This window comes from Euleptes europaea, chromosome 6, assembly GCF_029931775.1.
Source record: "Euleptes europaea isolate rEulEur1 chromosome 6, rEulEur1.hap1, whole genome shotgun sequence".
In the NCBI taxonomy this organism is placed as follows: domain Eukaryota; kingdom Metazoa; phylum Chordata; class Lepidosauria; order Squamata; family Sphaerodactylidae; genus Euleptes; species Euleptes europaea.
This window is the reverse complement of record NC_079317.1, coordinates 2,412,251-2,431,610: the sequence shown is the minus strand read 5'-3', so window position 1 is coordinate 2,431,610 and position 19,360 is coordinate 2,412,251. Positions and strand designations below refer to the sequence as shown.

Sequence of the window (19,360 nt, the reverse complement as noted above, 5' to 3'; positions counted from 1 at the left end):
TGGCAGTCCACAGTATCCATCACACTCACCTCCAACAGCCGTTTTACCAGGTTGATATTAGCATGTACACTTGGTATGGGAGTCTAATATAGCCCAGAGTAGAACAACTTGCAGGTATTTCATCTAGAGGGCTTTCAAATTTGAAATTTGTTATACACCCTACATACATACCTAGGCTTTTATTATTTTGTTTATAATTTGTGATACATTATTTGTGTGTGCATTATATTGGTTTTTATCTGACAACTGTTGAAGGCCTGTTGGCCAAAACGCGTCTGGTGTGTGGTTTCTGTTTATCAACCTTACCAGCTGCGATTGTGCTTTGTTTTATCATTTTTAATGTTTTTAACCTTGATATAAGCGCCTTAAAATAAATACATTTCTCTAATACATCATTTTACCTTTTTCTACCCAGTCTTGGGAACCCAGCTTTAGGTTTTCCAGGTTGGGTTCCCCCTAGGGTTGCCAGGTCCCTCTTCGCCACTGGCGGGAGGTTTTTGGGGCGGAGCCTGAGGAGGGCGGGGTTTGGGCAAGGGAGGGACTTCAATGCCATAGAGTCCATTGCCAAAGTGGCCATTTTCTCCAGGTGAACTGATTTCTATCTGCTGGAGATAAGTTGTAATAGCAGGAGATCTCCAGCTAGTACCTGGAGGTTGGCAACCCTAGTTCTCCCCCTTTCTCTTGTTTATTTTCTAGAAGGCATCTCAGACCAACCCCTGGCTTGTATGTGTGTTTGTGTGTGTGTGGGGGGGTTGTGTCTGTGCCAGATGTTCCTCATGCGGTCTTGCCCTTCCCGCCTCCACCCCCAAACCCAAATAAACCATGTCTGTGGAGTGACTTCTGCAAACATGCCTGCTTTGGGTGAGCATGCTTGGCTGATGCCCTTTTCCTTCTGCTTGGTTTGGCAGCCCCGCCCACGGTGAGGATCATCCACTCAGGCCTGGCATGCAACATCGAGGAAGAACGCTACTCGGAGCGAGTCTACACCATCCGCGAAGGGGAGACGCTGGAGCTTACGTGCCTGGTGACTGGCCACCCTCGGCCACAGGTGAGCCTCCTGCTGTGACGGGCGTGGTCCACCCCCCAAACATGACCGTGGCATCCCTCCAGGTCCTCTACACATGAGAAAGGGGACAGAGCTGGTTCACGGGACCCCCCCTGCTCACATCTTGTGATGTTGTTGTATGTAACAGAGGCTGTTAGCTTCTGAATCCCAGGGCCAGGAGGCAACATCTGGGGAAGGCCTTGGTCTCTTTGCCCTGTTTGTTGGCCCTCCCTCCAGGGCAACTGGTCAACTTCTGTATGAGGCAGGATGATGGACTGGATGGTGATCCAGCAGGGCTCTTCTGATGTTCTGATGTTCTTATGAAGGCCTCAGCCTCTGTGCCCTGTTGGCCCTCCAGAGGAACTGGTTGGCCACTATGTGAGATGGGATGCTGGACTAGATGGACCACTAGTCTGATAGGGCAGGGCTCTTCTGAGGTTCTTATGAAGGCCTTGGCCTCTATGCCCTGTGGTTGGCCCTCGAGAGGAACTGGTTGGCCACTATGTGAGACGGGATGCTGGACTTGATGGACCAGTGGTTGGATCCAGCAGGGCTCTTCTGAGGTTCTTATCAGGGGAAGGCCTCATCCTCTGTGCCCTGTGGTTGGCCCACCAGAGGAATTGGTTGGCCACTAAGTGAGGTGGGGTGTTGGGTTAGTTGGATCCTCTCTGGTCAAATCCAGCAGGGCCCTTCTTTTGTACTTAAGTATTCTGGCTGGACTCTCTCAATGAGTATGTTCAGAATGTGACAGCATTGTGGGGGGAAATGAACACCAGCCTCTTTGTATAGAGAACTAAGCTTTAGTTCACTGGTATTTATTTAGAGATGAATCAGAAGTTCATGGGTAGGGGTGGGGAATGGCACCGTTTTCTTTTAGGGTGGCTAGCCCCTGGGAGAGTAAGGGGGAGAGCAGAGACTCACCAGAACAGCATTCCTGCAATGTCACAACATCTTTTCCAGCCAAGTAACAGGAAGTGACATTCTCGCATAATTGTTTGCTCTATGATATGCCCAAAACTCAATGGTAAAATCTATAGAGGTCTGGGGAATCCTAGAGTGGCCTTCAACACAGTGATGCCAGGGAGGGGGAGGCTAGTGCTCATTGCAGACGTCTCAGGAAAGATGCTGACCAAGTCTCTCTGTACCCCAGCAACGGCAATGCTTGGAAGCATTCAGAGAGGCAAAATCACACCCTCCCACCCCCTGGCTGTATAAGGGCAGACCCAGGAGAGTTTCCTCTGCATGTTTCCCCGTCAGCTTGGAACCTGATCTCAGCACGTTTCTGCCTTGATCTCCAGGGCATGAAACCCCAGGCTGCCATTCGGAAGAGAATGTTGGTTGAGGTCCCATGTTGACACTGAACATAGGCGGGAAGGAAGCAGGATCCTTTGTTTTATTAACTTGGCTATAATTGGCGATCTTGTTCAACATGAAAACGGAGAGTATAAAATTGATTTTTTCTTTCTTTTGCAAGCGTATATTCTGCCTGGAAGAATCGGTTCTCAGACTGTAAAGGACAATCTGAATGTCAGACTGCAGAATTGGGCCTCATTAACAAATTCAGTCGCATTTCCTCGGGGGGTTGGATAATTCTTACCTGGCTGGCTGGTTGCATAGAGGCCGCTGGGTCGTTTTCCTGTTAGGCATTTGATGTTACTTGTCCTGTGATAATGTATTTAGCTGCATTATCCTGAATGAAGTGAAAAGCCTTGGCGTTATACTGGGCCCAGTGCTATTGCTGGAGAAACCATTGAATGCAGCTGCAAAAAAGACTTTCATCCAATTCATCATAGCCCATAAGATGGCCCTTGGTAGCTGCTCTGGCCCCCTGATCCACATCACAGTAACATTGAGACTAGACTACTGTAATGCACTGTACATTGGTCTCCCCTCAAAATCAACTTGGAGACTCCAGTTGGTGCAGAATCCTGCTGCTTGGCTATTAGTAGGAGTTAGGTGGAGCGTACCTATTGCGCCCGTTCTGCAGATGCTCCATTGGCTGCCCATCTGTTACTGGGCTCTGTTGAATGTATTGGCTACCACATACAAAGCCCTCTGTGGCTTTGGTCCTTCTCATCTGCGGGACAAGCTCTCCCCCTATCCTCCACCACAGTAACTTCGCTTAAATGAGAAAGGTCTTCTGCAGGTGCCAACCTAAGTCCTATGAGGAAAGGTTGAAGGAGCTGGGTATGTTTAGCCTAGAGAGGAGACAACTGAGAGGAGATAGGATAACCATCTTCAAGTACTTGAAGGGCTGCCATAGAGAGGATGGTGCTGAGCTGTTTTCTGTTGCCCCAGAAGGTTGGACCAGAACCAATGGGTTGAAATCTACAGAATCATAGAGTTGGACGGCACCCCCAGGGTCATCTAGTCCAACCCCCTGCACAATGCAGGGAATTCCAAACTATCCCCCCACACCCCCAGTGACCCCATCTCCTTGCCCAGAAGATGGCCAAGGTGCCCGCTCCCTCTCATGATCTGCCTAAGGTCATAGAATCAGCATTGCTCATACCCTGAAAATCTCGTTGGTCTCTAAGATGCTGTGTGTGTGTGCATGTGTGTGTGTAAAGTGCCGTAACGTTGCAGACAATTCATGGTGACCTCAGCAAGGGGCTTTCAAGGCAAGTGGTTAAGCAGAGGTGTTCTGCCATTGCCTTCCTCTGCAGAGTCTTCCTTGGTGGTCTCCTCCCCAAGTACCAACCCTGCTTAGCTTCCCACTTATGGTGGTCCCAGCAAGGGACTTTCAAGGCACGTAACTAAGCAGAGGTGGTTTGCCATTGCCTTCCTCGGTGATCTCCGTTTCAAGTACGGACCCTGCTTAGCTTCCAAGATCTATCGAGAGCGGGCTATACCATGCCACCTTCCCTCCCCGCTACTGACTCCAATCTAGCCGTTTCCTGTAGAGGGGATTCCAGCCATCATTTGGGTTGCCTACATAATTGGACAGGGAGTGTACATGCATGGTGTGCCTGAATACTTGGCAGTGTCACTGGGAAGAGTGGGAGCCAATTTGTCTTCCGCTTCAGGCAGCAACATGTCTTGGGCCCTGGTCTTCCCACTGGATCCTGTTGCTAGTGGCAACCATATCATAGTCCCTGATTTGAGAGTCCTAGTCAAAGGCTGGTGTTGGCAGAGTACGCGAAGTATGCAGAGAGGAGTCAGATTCACTGATTGAAGATAAAGTTGCTCTTTATGAAGGAATTACATTTCAGATAGGATAGCAGAGAGACAGAGCTTGCCTCTAGCTGTCTGACAAAGGAACAAGAGAGGAGAGGAATGACTTCTGAGAAGAAGCAGGAAATTAGACCTAAGAATATCAGTCGAAGGACAGACAAGAGGTGTGAAAAGGTCTCTAGCCTTACAGCCCTGTCTAGCTTGCCCACCTCCTGTTGGGTTCTCTTCTCAATTCCTTTGCATTCTAGACATTGCAACTCTTCCAACAGTAGCCAGGACCTGGTCTGTGCTGACCTATGTGATATTGGGGAGGGGTCGTGATTCAATGGCAGAGGCTTTGCTTGGCATGCAGAAGAGCCCAGTTTGATCGCCAGCATCTCCAGTTAAAAGGACCAAACAGTAGGTGATAGAATCATAGAGATGGAAGGGGCCATAGAGGCCATCTAGTCCAACCCCCTGCTTAATGCAGGGTCAGCCTAGAGCATCCCTGACAAGTGCTTGTCCAGCCTCTGCTTAAAGACTGCCAGGGAGGGGGAGCTCATCACCTCCCTAGGTAGCTGATTCCACTGTTAAACAACTTTTACTGTTAAAAAAAAATCCTAATATCCAGCCGGTACCGTTCCTCCCGCAATTTAAACCCATTATTGTGTGTCCTATCTTCTGCTGCCATCAGGAACAGCTCCCTGCCCTCCTCCAAGCGACAGCCCTTCAAATACTTAAAGAGAGCAATCATGTCCTTCCTCGGCCACCTCTTCTCCAGACTGAACATTCCCAACTCCCTCAGCCTTTCCTCGTAGGGCTTGGTCTCCAGGCTCCCGATCATCCACGTTGTTCTCCTCTGCACCCATTCCATTCTGTCCACATCTTTTTTGAAGCGAGGCCTCCAAAACTGCACGCAATACTCCAGGTGCAGCCTGACCAATGCGGACTATGACGTGAAAGACCTCTTCCTGAGACCCTGGAGAGCTGTCTGAGTAGACAATACTGACCTACACATGAACACATGAAGCTGCCTTATACTGAATCAGACCCTCAGTCCATCAAAGTCAGTATTGTCTACTCAGACCGGCAGCAGCTCTCCAGGGTCTCAGGCAAGGGTCTTTCACATTACCTACCTGCCTGGTCCCTTTAACTGGAGATGCCAGGGATTGAACCTGGGACCTTCTGCACTCCAAGCAGATACTCTACCACTGACCCACGGCCCCTCATTGGACCTAGGTGGACCAATAGTTTGATTCAATACAAGGCAGCTTCATGTGTGTTCATTGTTCAGCGATGGCATTCTGGATTTCTTGCTTCCTTGGTAGACATTGCAGTGGAGACCATAGATGGAGCGACTTCCAGCCTCGGTGCCTTTGAGCCTGGTGTTTGCAGTGTTCCACAGGCAGTTAATTATACCTGCCTCTTTGCTTAACATTAAGGCGGATTGCGCTAACAAGGTTTGTGTGCCGTTATTCTTCAAAGACCATTAGGGAGGTTGTCTTTTATAGATTTCATTTTTATTACATGTGCTGCTAATGAAGGCATAATACGATTATGATGGACCGAGTCCAAGGGAAATTGTTGTCAATCGGGTTTGGCACAAAATAATAAATTGCCTTTGAATTGAACGGTAGGTTTGGGGAATAAAAAGAAAGAGACCTTTTTAAGCATCTGAAATAAGGTCTGGTTATAAGTGGAACAAGGAAATGAGATTTAACAGGAGCAATTCACTTTGTGGGATAAACTCATATTATTGCGTTATCCAAGCAGGAACTCAAAAAATGGGCAAATAATATATGGAAAGTTTTAACATGGAGCTTAGCCGGGCGGGCGGAAGTGTTTAACAAATCAGCTTCTTCCTCCTCTCCTGCAACGCTGCATAATTTCATTTTTTTGGTCATATTGTTTGGTACGCGCACCATCGTTTTGATTGATGATTTCCCTTCCAACAGAAGTTGGGAAAACGGCTGGTAAAATGGTGTGGGGGTTCCTTCCTGAATTCAGCACTTCAGCTCTTCTAAGACGGGGAGTTAAGGGATTCTGATGTCTAGGCGAGATCTACACATTAAAGCTGCAAAGCACGGGGGAGGGGGTGCTGTCTTTGGACCATCTGTAGGTGGGTCGTGTTGTCAACTCCGGATTGGGGAATTCCTGGAGATTTTGTGGATGGAGCCCGGGGAGGGTGGGGGTTTGCAGATGAGAGGGCTCGAATGCCATTGAGTTCATCCTCCAAAGTGGCCATTTCCTCCAGGAGAACTGATCTCTCTAGTCTGAAGATCAATGTGAAATCTCCAGGCCCCACTTGGAGGTTGGCAACCATATATGCAGGTCACATGATGATGATGATGATGATGGAGAAGAAAGAGTTGGTTTTTATATGCAGACTTTCTCTACCACTTAAGGGAGAATCAAACCGGCTTACAGTCACAACAGACACCCTGTGGGGTAGCTGGGACTGAGAGAACTGTGAGTAGCCCAAGGTCACCTAGCTGGCTTCATGTGTAGGAGTGGGGAAACCAATCCAGTTCCTCAGATTAGTGTCCACCGCTCATGTGGAGGAGTGGGGAATCAAACCCGGTTCTCCAGATCAGAGTCCGCCGCTCTTAACCACTACACCCTACTGGCTCTCGCATATTCAAAGGTTCCTTTTCCTACCAGGCACCTGCTGGGGGGGTGGTCTGACAGGGGCTGGTGCCTCAGAGGGCCACGGGCCGGCTTTGCCAGCAGCCTCCAGAACGCGTCTGCCTTCCTGCCGCCCGCAGCCCTGCCGCTTCGCCGGACTGTGCCAAGATTTTGCTTCCCGCCAGGGCTGACGGCTCTCGCTTTCCCCACTGTGGCGGTAATAGCTGCTAATCAACTTGTAATGCGGTAATCACAACTGCAGGCAAGAGCGCAGTGCAAAGTATGCAAAAAGGGAGAAATAAATAAGGGAGAGAAACCAAGAGAGAGCTGGCACTCGCCGGCTCATTGGCGCCTCTGGAGTTCTCCTGGCAGGTTCACAGAGCCAGAGGAATGGGGCTCTTCTGGAGAAGTACCCCCCACATGAATACCTGTGTAAAATGGAGGTAGGGCAGGACAGCAGAGGGGAGTGTCAGTGGGCTCTGGCTCCTGGCTCCTGGTGGTGGTGGTGGTGGTAGAAGAAGACGAAGATGAAGAAGAAGAGGAAGAGGAGAAGGAGGAGGAGGAGGGAACCAGTTTACAATTTCCTTCCCTTCCCCTCCCCAAAACAGACACCCTGTGAGATTGGTGGGGCTGAGAGAGCTCTAAGAGAGCTGTGACTAGCCCAAGGTCACCCAGCTGGCTTCATGTGTAGGAGTGGGGAAACCAACCCCGGTTCACCAGATTAGCCTCTGCCGCTCATGTGGAGGAGTGGGGAATCAAACCCGGTTCTCCAGATTAGCGTCCACCTCTCCAAACCACTGCTCTTAACCACTAAACCACGCTGTGTGGCAGTTGTTATCACCATATTTGGTGACTGTGAATTTCAGGTCATTCTGTGTTACATGTATAACCCGTTTTCCTTCACCCACTGAAATGATGAAGTGACCCAAAATCTGAGAGAGGGAGATTTAAAAAAAAAGTTCTTTGGATCATGCCCAGCTACATCGTTGTCTTTGTTCTAAGCCAGGGTGGGGAACCTTTTTTCTCCAAGGGCCATTTGGATATTTATAACATCATTCGTGGGCCATACAAGATTATCAACTTAAAAATTAGCCTGCTATATTGTTGGGTGGTCCTAGCAGCTCCATAGCTAACGACTCTTCTGCAAGGGGAAAAAAGGTTCCTTTTCTCGGCAAAACAAACTCACGTCTGCCTTGAGTAGAGGCTGTTTCTCTCCGTGGGAGGGGGGGCGGATCGCCAGTCTTAGATCCTTCTGAGCTAGAGATCTGCCAGGACCCACGAAGGGCCAGATCAAATGATTTCGTGGGCCTTAAGCAGCCCCCGTGCCTGACGTTCCCCACCCCTGTTCTAAGCGAACAAATGCTTTCCTGTGTAGGCGAGATGTATTTGCCCCTTGATCATCGGGGGTTGTTCCTTCCTCTAGTTAGCATGTTGGTTCGATCAATAATGCCTCTTGTATACTTTTTAAATTAATACAAAAGGAAAGACACACACACCTCAGCTAATAATGTAGTAGGTTTGTGATCTTAAGATCTTTCTCCAAGACTCAACTCATCTTTTCCACGGGTTCTAAATAGTTTTTGGTCATTATCTGTGCTGTAATATTGAACATTTTGGCAAATTACTTGGATTTCTATTTTGCAGCACGCCAGTGCAGAAAGCCAGGCAAGGTGGTGATAATTCATCCATTAAGTGGTCCATTTGTTGTCATGGAAACACCCCCCCCCAAAAAAAAAACAGGCATTAAATTGGCCTTGATACCTCTGATAGGAGCCCCTGGCGCAGAGTGTTAAGCTGCAGTACAGCAGTCCAAAGCTCTGCTCACAACCTGAGTTCGATCCCGACGGAAGTTGGTTTCAGGTAGCCGGCTCAAGGTTGACTCAGCCTTCCATTCTTCCGAGGTCGGTGAAATGAGGACCCAGCTTGCTGGGGGTAAAGGGAAGATGACTGGGGAAGGCACTGGCAAACCACCCCGCAAACGAAGTCTGCCTTGGAAACGTCGGGATGTGACGTCACCCCATGGGTCAGGAATGACCCGGTGCTTTCACAGGCGGCAACTTTTACCTTTACCTTTTTACCTCTGCTAAGCAAGATCTAACTGAGACCAGCATGGTGGACTCAGAGAAGAGCCTTTGCTTCAGCTCTCTTCATCCTTCCATATGCTGGTAAATTCCTTGTGTTCAAAAATTATTGTGTGTGTGTTTGTAAGCAGAAGAACAGTTGGTTTTTATACCCCACTTTTCTCTACCTTCAAGGAGTTTTAAAGGGGCTTACAATCACCTTCCCTTGCCCTCCTCACAACAGACACCTTGTGAGATAGGTGGGACTGAGAGAGTTTGGATAGAACTGTGACTAGTCCAAGGTCACCCACCAGGCTTCATATGTAGGAATGGGGGAATCAAACCCGGTTCTCCAGATGCCAAACCCAGTTCTCCAGATGGTAGTGCACCGCTCTTAACCACTACACCAAGCTGGCTCTCGTAAAAGCTTCAGGACAGTGATGTAATACTGGTGGGTGGACCTTTCTAATCATCCAGGGGAGTGGTTGTGGCAATATTGACCTTGATGGACTAAGGGTCTGATCCAGCATAAGGCAGCTTCATTGTTAGGAGAGGGGCTGCAGCTCAGTTTGTAGAGTATCTGTTTGGCATGCAGAACGTCCCAGGTTCAATCCCTAGCATCTTCAGTTAAAAAGAATCAGGTAGTAGGTGGTGTGAACAACCTCCACCTGAGACCCTTTAAAGCTGGTGCCAGTCAGAATAGACAATGCTGACCTTGATGGATCAAGGGTCTGATTCAGTCGAAGGCAGCCTTGTGTGTTGAGAGAAAAAGACAATTCTCAACCCAGCCATGCTTCTCCCTTGCTTTTCTGTTGCAATATTAACCTGTTCGTTATTGTCATCTGCTTTGAACAAACTCAGAACAGCAGGCTCTAATTTGTGAATACATAAGTGCACACGTTGAACAACAATAGGGCATATCCAAGCGTGTGTCCCATAGCAGACCCCCCAAAAAAGAAATCTGGGATACCACCAACACAAAATAGGCAAACAGAAGCATGTGTGTCTGACGAAGGGTGCTTTGACTCTCATAATAACATAAGAAAAGCCCTGCTGGTTCAGACCCAGGCCCATCAAGTCCAGCGGTCTGTTCACACAGTGGCCAACCAGGTGCCCCTAGGAAGCCCCCAAACAAGACGACTGCAGCAGCACCATCCTGCCTGTGTTCCACAGCCCCTAAGATAATAGGCATGCTCCTCTGATCCTGGAGAGAATAGGTATGCATCATGACTAGTATCCATTTTGACTAGTAGCCATGAATACCCCTCTCCTCCATGAACATGTCCACTCCCCTCTTAAAGCCTTCCAGGTTGGCAGCCATCACCACACCCTGGGGCAGGGAGTTCCCCAATTTAACTATGTGTTGTGTGAAGAAATACTTCCTTTTATATTGTCGAAGGCTTTCACAGTCAGAGTTCATTGGTTCTTGTAGGTTATCCGGGCTGTGTGACCGTGGTCTTGGTATTTTCTTTCCTGACGTTTCGCCAGCAGCTGCGGCAGGCATCTTCAGAGGAGTAACACTGAACTCCTGTGAAGATGCCTGCCACAGCTGCTGGCAAAACGTCAGGAAAGAAAATACCAAGACCATGATCACACAGCCCGGATAACCTACAAGAACCAACTTCCTTTTAGCTTTTTTAAAATCTCTCACACTCCAGCTTCAGCAGATGACCCCGCATTCTAGTATTATGAGAGAGGGAGAAAAGCTTCTCCCTGTCCACTCTCTCCAAACCATGCATAATTTTAGAGACCTCTATCACGTCTTCCCTTAACCACCTTCTTTCCAAGCTAAACAGCCCTAAGTCTTTTAACCGCTCCTCATAGGGCATTTTCTCTAGCTTCCTGATCATTTTGGTTGCTCTTTTCTGCACCTTCTCAAGCTCTGCAATATCCTTTTTTAGTTGGGATGACCAGAACTGTAGACAGTGTTCCAAGTGTGGTCTCACCATAGATTTGGACAAGGGCAGTATGATAGCAGCAGTTTTATTCTCTGTTCCTTGTCTAATTATGGCTAAAAGCTCATGCCCCCAAACTCTTTTGGTTGGGGAAGAAGTGGGGAATGCCCTTCCCTGTTCTGCAAGGCCAAGTAATGCTACTCCCTCACTCAGCTCTCAGTTCCTTCAAGGAGTCGGTGGGATTCAGCTTTTCTTCCTTCCTGCCAATTGATCACATAATTAGCCCATACATCAGATCAAATCCAGTCAGCTGAATCGGTTAAACAAAATCAACAAGAACAACAGCATCGTGGATCCAGCATCAGCAGTGATGGCCAAGGAGGTGCAGGAGCTGGGGCCGAACATGCCAAGAGCATAGCCGCCCATACGGCCATGCAGCTTTGCACAGATGGGGATCTTTTTCTCCTTGTATGCACCAGCTGTCTGATCCAGCCACTGCTTCTTGATGATATCCAGCCCTGTTGTTGGGAAGAAGTGGTGCTGGGAAGGGCATAAGAGCCCCAGAAGAGCCCAGCTGGATCAGACCAGTGGTCCATATAGTCGGGTATCTTGTCTCACACAGTGGCCAACCAGTTCTTCCGAAGGTCCCAAAACAGGGCACAGAAACTAAGGCCTTCCCCTGATAAGAAAGTGAGCGCCCTGCTGGATCAGACCAGTGGTCCATCAAGTCTAGCATCTTGTTTCACAGCGGCCAGCCAGTTCCTATGGGAATCCAACAACAGGGCATAGAGGCTGCGGCTTTCATAAAAACATCAGAAGAGCCCTGCTGGATCCATCTAGTCCAGTGAGGGTCCATCTAGTCCAGCATCCTGCCGCACACAGTGGCTGACCAGTTCCTCTGGAGGTCCAGCAACAGGGCACAGAGGCCGAGGCCTTCAGAAGAACATCAGAAGAGCCCTGCTGGATCAGACCAGCAAAAATGGATACTAGTCATGATTAGGGTTGCCAGGTCCCTCTTCACCACCGGTGGGAGGTTTTTGGGGTGGAGCCTGAGGAGGGTGGGGTTTGGGGAGGGGAAGGACTTCACTGCCATAGAGTCCAATTGCCAAAGCGGCCATTTTCTCCAGGGGAACTGATCTCTATTGGCTGGAGATCAGTTGTAATAGCAGGAGATCTCCAGCTAGTACCTGGAGATTGGCAACTCTAGTCATGATGCTTACCTATTCTCTCCAATATCAGAGGAGCATGCCTGTTATATCAGGTGCGGTGGAGCACAGGCAGGATGGTGCTACTGCAGTCGTCTTGCTTGTGGGCTTCCGACCTGGTTGGCCACTGTGTGAACAGACTGCTGGACTTGATGGGCCGTGGTCTAATCCAGAGTGGCCTTTCTTATGGTTCTTATACTATCGGAACAGCAACTCAGTTGGCCCATTCTGATCCTGCTGTAGTTTCCAGTTTTGTTCTTCTGGCAACCATTCTCAGAGTGAGCAAAATCCAGGCATCTCAGCATTGTTCCTCTTGCAGGCAGACATGAGTGTTAATCAGCAAGTCTGTCAATTAAAGCCTCCCTTCCAATATCTGCTTCCACATGAAAGGAGGCTTTTATGTTTTGCTTATTAGTGATCAAAGGCAGCTGCAAAGATAATAGAAAAGGCAGGGAGGGGGAGGGGCCGCCGGGCCTTTGTTGCCAGCGTGGCTTGTTCAGCTAGACCTTTTCCCCAGAAGATGCACCCACTTGAGGGTGGCAGCAAACCCTCCCAGGTGGTATGGTTATGTCCGTGGCCTAAGGATGCCAATATGGTTGACCTTTTACCTTGACTCTTCCATTATGGGGGTCTATCATGAAGGATGGTTCCTCCATTAAAAACCAGAAAATAAAACCCTACACATGGAAGAACAGCATATCACGTTATAAAGGTAAAGGTAGTCCCCTGTGCAAGCATCGGGTCATTATTGACCCATGGGGTGACGTCACATCCCCACGTTTACTAGGCAGACTATGTTTATGGGGTGGTTTGCCATTGCATTCCCCAGTCGTCGTAACTTTACCACCAGCAAGCTGGGTAGTCGTTTTAGGAAGGCTGAGTCAACCTCAAGCCTGCTACGTGAAACCGACTTCCGTTGGGATCAAACTCAGGATGTGAGAAGAGCTTTTGACTGCAGTATGGCAGGTTACCACTCTGCGCCACAGGGCTCTTATATCATGTTATAGGGTAGCCAAATTCAAGTTCCCCAAATGGTGGTGGAGGAAAGTAACATCGAGTCATATCTGACTTATGGCGACCCCTTAGGGTTTTCAAGGCAAGAGACGAACAGAGGTGGTTTGCCATTGCCTGCCTCTGTGCCATGCCCCTAGACTTCCCTGGTGGTCTCCCATCCAAGTACTAACCAGGGATGACCCTGCTTAGCTTCTGAGATCTGGCGAGAGTGGGCCAAAAAGTAACATTTGGTGCAAGGGAATAAAAATTAATAAATAAAGAACCCCTACGCGTTTCGCACAATCTTCCTCAGGGGGATCTATTCCCTGCTCAAGAGTGCCATGCAAGCAATAAAACAATTTAGATGTGTAAGAGTACTTTATTTATTAAATTTTATTCCCTTGCACCAATCATTGCCTTTTGTCTCCATTTTGGTTTGGTGCAGCCCCCTTTCTTTTTGCTAGCCTAGCCGGCCAGGTCACGGTGTTGTAACTGCAATGATGATCAGGAAGAAGAGTTGGTTTTTATACCCTGCTTTTCTCTAAGGAGTCTCAAAGCAGCTTACAATCACCCTCCCTTCCCACCCCCACAACAGGCACCCTGTGAGGTAGGTGGGGCTGAGAGAGTTCAGAAAGAACTGTGACTAGCCCAAGGTCACCCAGCTGGCTTCATGTGGAGGAGTGGGGAATCAAACCCGGTTCTCCAGATTAGAGTCCGCCACTCCTAGCCACTACACTACGCTGGCTCTCAAACTATGCTGGCTGTCAATATCCTTTCTTTTTTTCCTGCTGAATTTGCAAGTTGACTAAGAGATTACACACCTGTCGCTTAGATCAGCCTTTATCTTGAACATTTAGTTGAAACAGTTACAGAAAAAAGGGCAGATTAATTGTTTTTTTTTAAGAGTTGTGATTGGCCTTCTTATCTTGCTATATTACATAATCTCATACGCATCTGCTGATTGGCTATTTGTACTGACGTTGCTTATCTCTAGTGGTAACTAATCCTATCTCTAGAAATAACCACATGATTGTGATAAATCAAATTTAGAGAAATATAAGATTGATATTTTTTTTCTACAAATAAGCATTCTTGTGACAAGGAAATCAGATGTCTTGGCTGGAAGTCTCAGAAGAAGTAGAAGAGATGAAATCTCTTGGTGAGATTTTAGGTAATCTATTTTTTTTTTAATAATCCCTAAAAGCAGTGAGACGAAAGCAGAAACCTGATTTGTTTTAAAACAGCCATTAGCTATAATATGAATAAGCAGTGCTAGGAACACTGATAATTTTAACATTCATTTCCAAGGTATTCGTGTGGTTAATTATTTTGTGCCTTTATTTTTTTTGGTCTTGCTCAGTAAAAAGAATCTTTTCTTTTCTCAATAGAAGATAAAAAGTTTATGCAGGGGTCCTGTCTGGTTTTCTGGGTAATCGTTCAAAAGAACGGATTCACTCTTAATTTTGCATTATCATAGAGGCAAAAAAGTTTCTTTAACGTGAAAACCCTGGAGATCTCCGTTTCTAGTCAGTTTTTGCATTGCCTTGAAAACTGCCTAGTGCAGTCTTCAATAGGGCGTGGGAGGCCATCTCTACACTATACTAGGAGGCTCTTTGTATTTTCTCCTGAGTCTTAAATAGCTACTGGAAATACTAGTTGAATGCTAAAAACACATCTACTCCTTAGCTTGTAGTATTGAGAGGACACAAAGCTGCCTTTTACTGAATCAGATCCTTGATCCATCAAAGTTAGTATTGTCTACTCAGACTGGCAGCAGCTTTCCAGGATTTCAGGCAGAGCCCTTTCACATCACCTACTGCTTAACCTTTCTACTGGAGATGCCAGATATTGTACCTGGGGCTTTAGATGCTCTGCCACTGAACCACAGCCCTTCCCCTGAAAGCCTTGGACCCCTGAAGCTGCTTTATACTCAGTCAGACAATTGGCTTTATACTCAATCAGGCGATTGTCTACTCAGACTGGCAGCTGCTCTCCAGGGTCTCAGGTGGAGATCTTTCACATCACCTATTGTCTGGTCCTTTTAACAGGAGATGCCAGGGATTGAACCTGTATGGCAAGCAGAGGCTCTGCCATTGAGCCCTAGCCCCTCCCTGAACCTTACCAGCCACACACTGCAAGTTCCATGGTTGGACTCCAGTGGTTTTTGGCATATTTTGGGGGGGGAAAGTGCACAGGGATCTGATTCAGATTAGAATTTTGTGTGTGTGTGTGTGTGCGTGTGTGTTGAACCCCCCCACCCCCGGTGTCCCTGATGTGAAATGTCCCCAGGGAGCCACAGTTTGCCCTGTTAGGACAGCCTAACATTTTGGTACTCCTTCTTCAGCAGGGCTGCATCACTTTAACTCAAAGGTAATTTATACAGGGGAAGTTTGTGTTTGGTTTGCTGCAGTTTTCTGACCCGAATTCTCAAACATCCTATGCATGAGGGCTTCCTCCCACCAAGAAATTCCAGGAGTACCTTGTGATTAATTATGCATCCCCAGTGAATCACAGAGCTTCGGAGTCCCTCCCCCTGAAAATGCAGCCTTCTTGCATTATACTTGGAGGGGGCAGGTTGGCTGTTCAAGGGACTCCTCCCTGTCTGTGCACGTGCTTTTGCAAAGCTGGGTATTCCTCCCCTCCTTTCTTCAACAGCTCCCTTCCAGGAGTTGCCTTCCAGCCTGTCTTCGGTTGGTGTCATTCTGCACATTTCATGAAGGTTTCACTCCCTCTTTTGTGCTTTGCTTGCTGGGAAGGGCTTGGATGGGAGGGACAGACACCTGGGAGGAGAAGCCAGAATGGGCGTGTGGAGAGAAACCCCAAAGTTAGGACTACAGATGGAAATGGTGGGGATTTGCCTTGCTCTTGCCTCGAAGCAAGTTTAAATAAGATTCCAGTGCCTCACCACTGTTGGTTTTAACAGCTCAGCTAAGAGAGACCTGGCAGGCTACTGCCTTTGGTCTGCTTGTATACTTCAACATCCTAGCTTTGCTTTATTAGCTAAGCAGTTCTATTATAATTGACATTTGTTTCATGATTGTTTTAAAATTAAGGAGGGGACTTGTAAATCCATCAAGGCGTCAATTGGGTTGGCAAAGAAATGCAGTCAGCCCCTCCTCCAGCCTTTTCTTCTGTCATAGAGACTTCTTAATTCCTCAGATTCAAGTAGACCTTTCCCAAGGGCTCTCACAGAAAGAGAGGGGGGGAAAAGATTGGGCATTTGTTTAGAGTATTCTGGAGAACTGTTTTTCTACATAGCAATCATATCCTGGTGAGGCTTTTTAATTTTTTTTTAAAAGAGTGAATGCAAAAATACTTCGAAAGAATCCCTCCCCTCTCTCCATCTTTCGTTCCACACGCGTCAATCGAAGGAGAAGGATTTTGTTTGAGACCTCTTTTAATGGTGTAAATTAGGCATAATGACATGTTCCAATTATTACATGTATGAAAACTAATTGCATAATTGAGGATAATTATGCTGACGAGGTAAATACACAATTAACAGAAAAGCACTTCTAAAAAATCATGGAAATTGGCACAAACCATCAAAAAGATATAGTTCTGGGGATGCGATTCCTGGAGCCACAGTCTTCATAGAATCATAGAGTTGGAAGGGAACAGCAGGGTCATCTAGTCCCACCCCCTGCACAGTGCAGGAAATTCACAACTGCCTTCCCGCAACTACCTGCAACAGACCTTTTCCATGAATAGCCTGGCATCTGATCAGGGGATGCCAGTTGTCCCGGGCCTCCTTTTAGGCTGTGCCCCGGTGTGTAGAATGGTCCCCTGTTAGGCAGAGTTTGCAGCATAAAAAGCAAGGCAACAAGTTGGATGTTGTGGGCTCATTCTGATGTAATGCCACATGGGAATGCAGAACCCACTTGGATTCAAATCATAGAATCATAAGAGTTGGAAGGGACCACCATGGTCATCTAGTCCAACCCCCTGCCCAATGCAGGAAATTCACAACTACCTCCCCCACACACACACCCTGTGACCCCTGATCAGATGGCCAAAAAAACCTCCAGGATCACTGGACAATCTGACCTGGAGGAAAATTGCTTCCTGACCCCAAAGTGGCGATCAGCATTACCCTGGGCATGTAAGAAAGGGCCATGAGAGTCAAGCACTGACACAACCTTTCCTGCCTTCCCTGTCATGATCTGCCTATGTTCACACTGGATTCATAGAATCATAGAGTTGGAAGGGGCCATACAGGCCATCTAGTCCAACCCCCTGTTCAATGCAGGACCAGCCTAGAGCATCCCTGACATGGGATTATTCCAGAAAGATCTGTAAACCAGGATTAGATGATTGTGCAGGGACCTAAGTGAATGCAAGAAAACTCGACAATAATTACAGAAGCCAGGTCCCCACTCAAGGTTGTTTAAGGACACTCTTCAAGACTGCTGGTATCAGGCCAAGGCTTGGCTCAGTCCAGTGAGCGCCTCTGGAGAGCCTGTAGGATGAACCGTTATTATAATCCTCATCATATGTACATGAAGCTGCCTTCTCCTGGATCAGACCCTTGGTCCATGAAGGGCAGTCTTGGCTACTCAGACTGGCAGCGGCTCTCCAGGGTCTCAGGCTGAGGTCTTTCATGCTACCTACTGCCAGGTCCTTTTAAGTGGAGATGCCGGGGATTGAACCTGGGACCTTCTGCATGCCAAGCAGATGCTCTGTTGAGCCACATGCCCTCCTCAAAGTGATATTCAGAAAGCACATGAAGCTGCCTTCTAATGAATCAGACTCTTAGTCCATCGAAGTCAGCATTGTCAACTCAGACTGGCAGCAGCTCTCCAGCGTCTCAGGCAGAGGTCTTTCACATCACCTACTGTCTGGTCCTTTTTAATGGGAGATGCCGGGGATTGAACCTGGGACCTTCTGCATGTCAGCCGTCGAGCCATGGCCCCTCCCTGTTTACTTCTTCATCATCATTGTCTTATCATTATTAGAATAATAAGAGTAAGAATAGGAAGGGGCAATTCCACAGTGCTTTGATTCCTTTTCAGATGTGCTCCCAGATCTGTCTGGCAAAATGTGTATAGATTTTGCCGTTTGATGCGCCAATCAATCCTTGAAGAGTTGCCCGTGGCGAGGTTCTATGGCTGGCTGTGTATGCGTCCGTGGGAGAAATGGGGATCTCCCACCCTTATTTTAGAAGAAGAGTCATTTTTTAATATGCCGACTTTCTCCACCACTTCAGGAAGAATCAAACTGGCTTACGGTCACCTTCCCTTCCCCTCCCCGCAGCAGACATCCTGTGAGGTAGGTGGGGCCGAGAGAGCTGTGACTAGCCCAAGGTCACCCAGCTGGCTTTATGTGGAGGAGTGGGGAAACAAATCCAGTTCACCAGATTAGCCTCCGCCGCTCATGTGGAGGAGTGGGGAATCAAACCCATTGCTCCAAATCAGAGTCCACCTCTCCAAACCGCCGCTCTTAACCACAGCACTACACTGGCTCCCCAAATATGGAGGTTTTCAACCTGGATGCTAGTTTAAGCAGCTATTGTATTGCAAGAAATCAATACCCTTTGCACTCTTTACAGAGGACCGTCTTGTGGAAAAAAGAAGCCATTTAAGCTGAGTGTTCTCAGATGCTCAGTTAACTGGATTTAATTTGAAGAGGTAGAGAAGGGCTAAAGAATTGTGTCAAGGCTGCTGTTTGGAGAATAGCCAGGGTAGCTCAGCAGCAGCCTAATGGTGTGGTCTCTGACACCTTTGGTCTCTGAGGACATGAGTTCAAGTTACAAGGCTGTCAGGCAGGTCAGAGGTTCACTCCTGGCAGAAAGCTCATTTCATGATCCTGCCGAAGCTCCAGCGCTTTTTGGATTACACTTGGGAAAGAACGGGTTTAAAGGCTCCGGGAATGGCATGCTGCAGGGCTCAAAGGTAGAAAACGTTCTCTGGGGTCTTCTGATGGATAGTTGATTAATCCGCTCCGCAGCCAGCGGCAGAATGAAAACCTTTTGCTTTGGGTAGTGCTGGGCTAAAATGAACGACCGGGTCTTGTGACGTATCCTATGCCTACACCTCAACATCCAGCACTTGTTTGGTAAGGTGCTTTTGCCGGCATGTAAATAGAGACCAGCAGGCAAACACATTGGCCTCCTGTGGTGCCAAGGAAGCCTTGTCCATTTGGATTTAGTCAGAGAGGAGCATTTTTGCTGAGATGTCAGCTTACCTGGGGAGGGCATAGGAAAATTGGGTTCACGTTGCTTCTGGGCTATCTGATGCAGGACTAGCGGTTGTGCTGCCTGCTCTGGGAGCTTCCAAATGGCAGGACTTGGATGCCAATTATCTGTCCTCCTAGAAGTGGTGATTTCTTCCAGTGCGAGGAGTCTTCGCCTAGCACAAGTGGCGTCGAGGAGAGGGAAGTGCCACT

General features: G+C 48.0%; 1 protein-coding gene across 1 annotated transcript in view; it reads left to right on the top strand.

Moving 5' to 3' along the window:
* Positions 1-19,360, top strand: part of MDGA2 (MAM domain containing glycosylphosphatidylinositol anchor 2) — a 438,982-nt gene that overhangs the window by 177,024 nt on the left and 242,598 nt on the right. Inside the window, exon 2 of the mRNA XM_056851084.1 lies at positions 909-1,048. Coding sequence (XP_056707062.1) covers positions 909-1,048 — 140 coding nt within the window. The remainder of the gene's footprint in view (positions 1-908; positions 1,049-19,360) is intronic.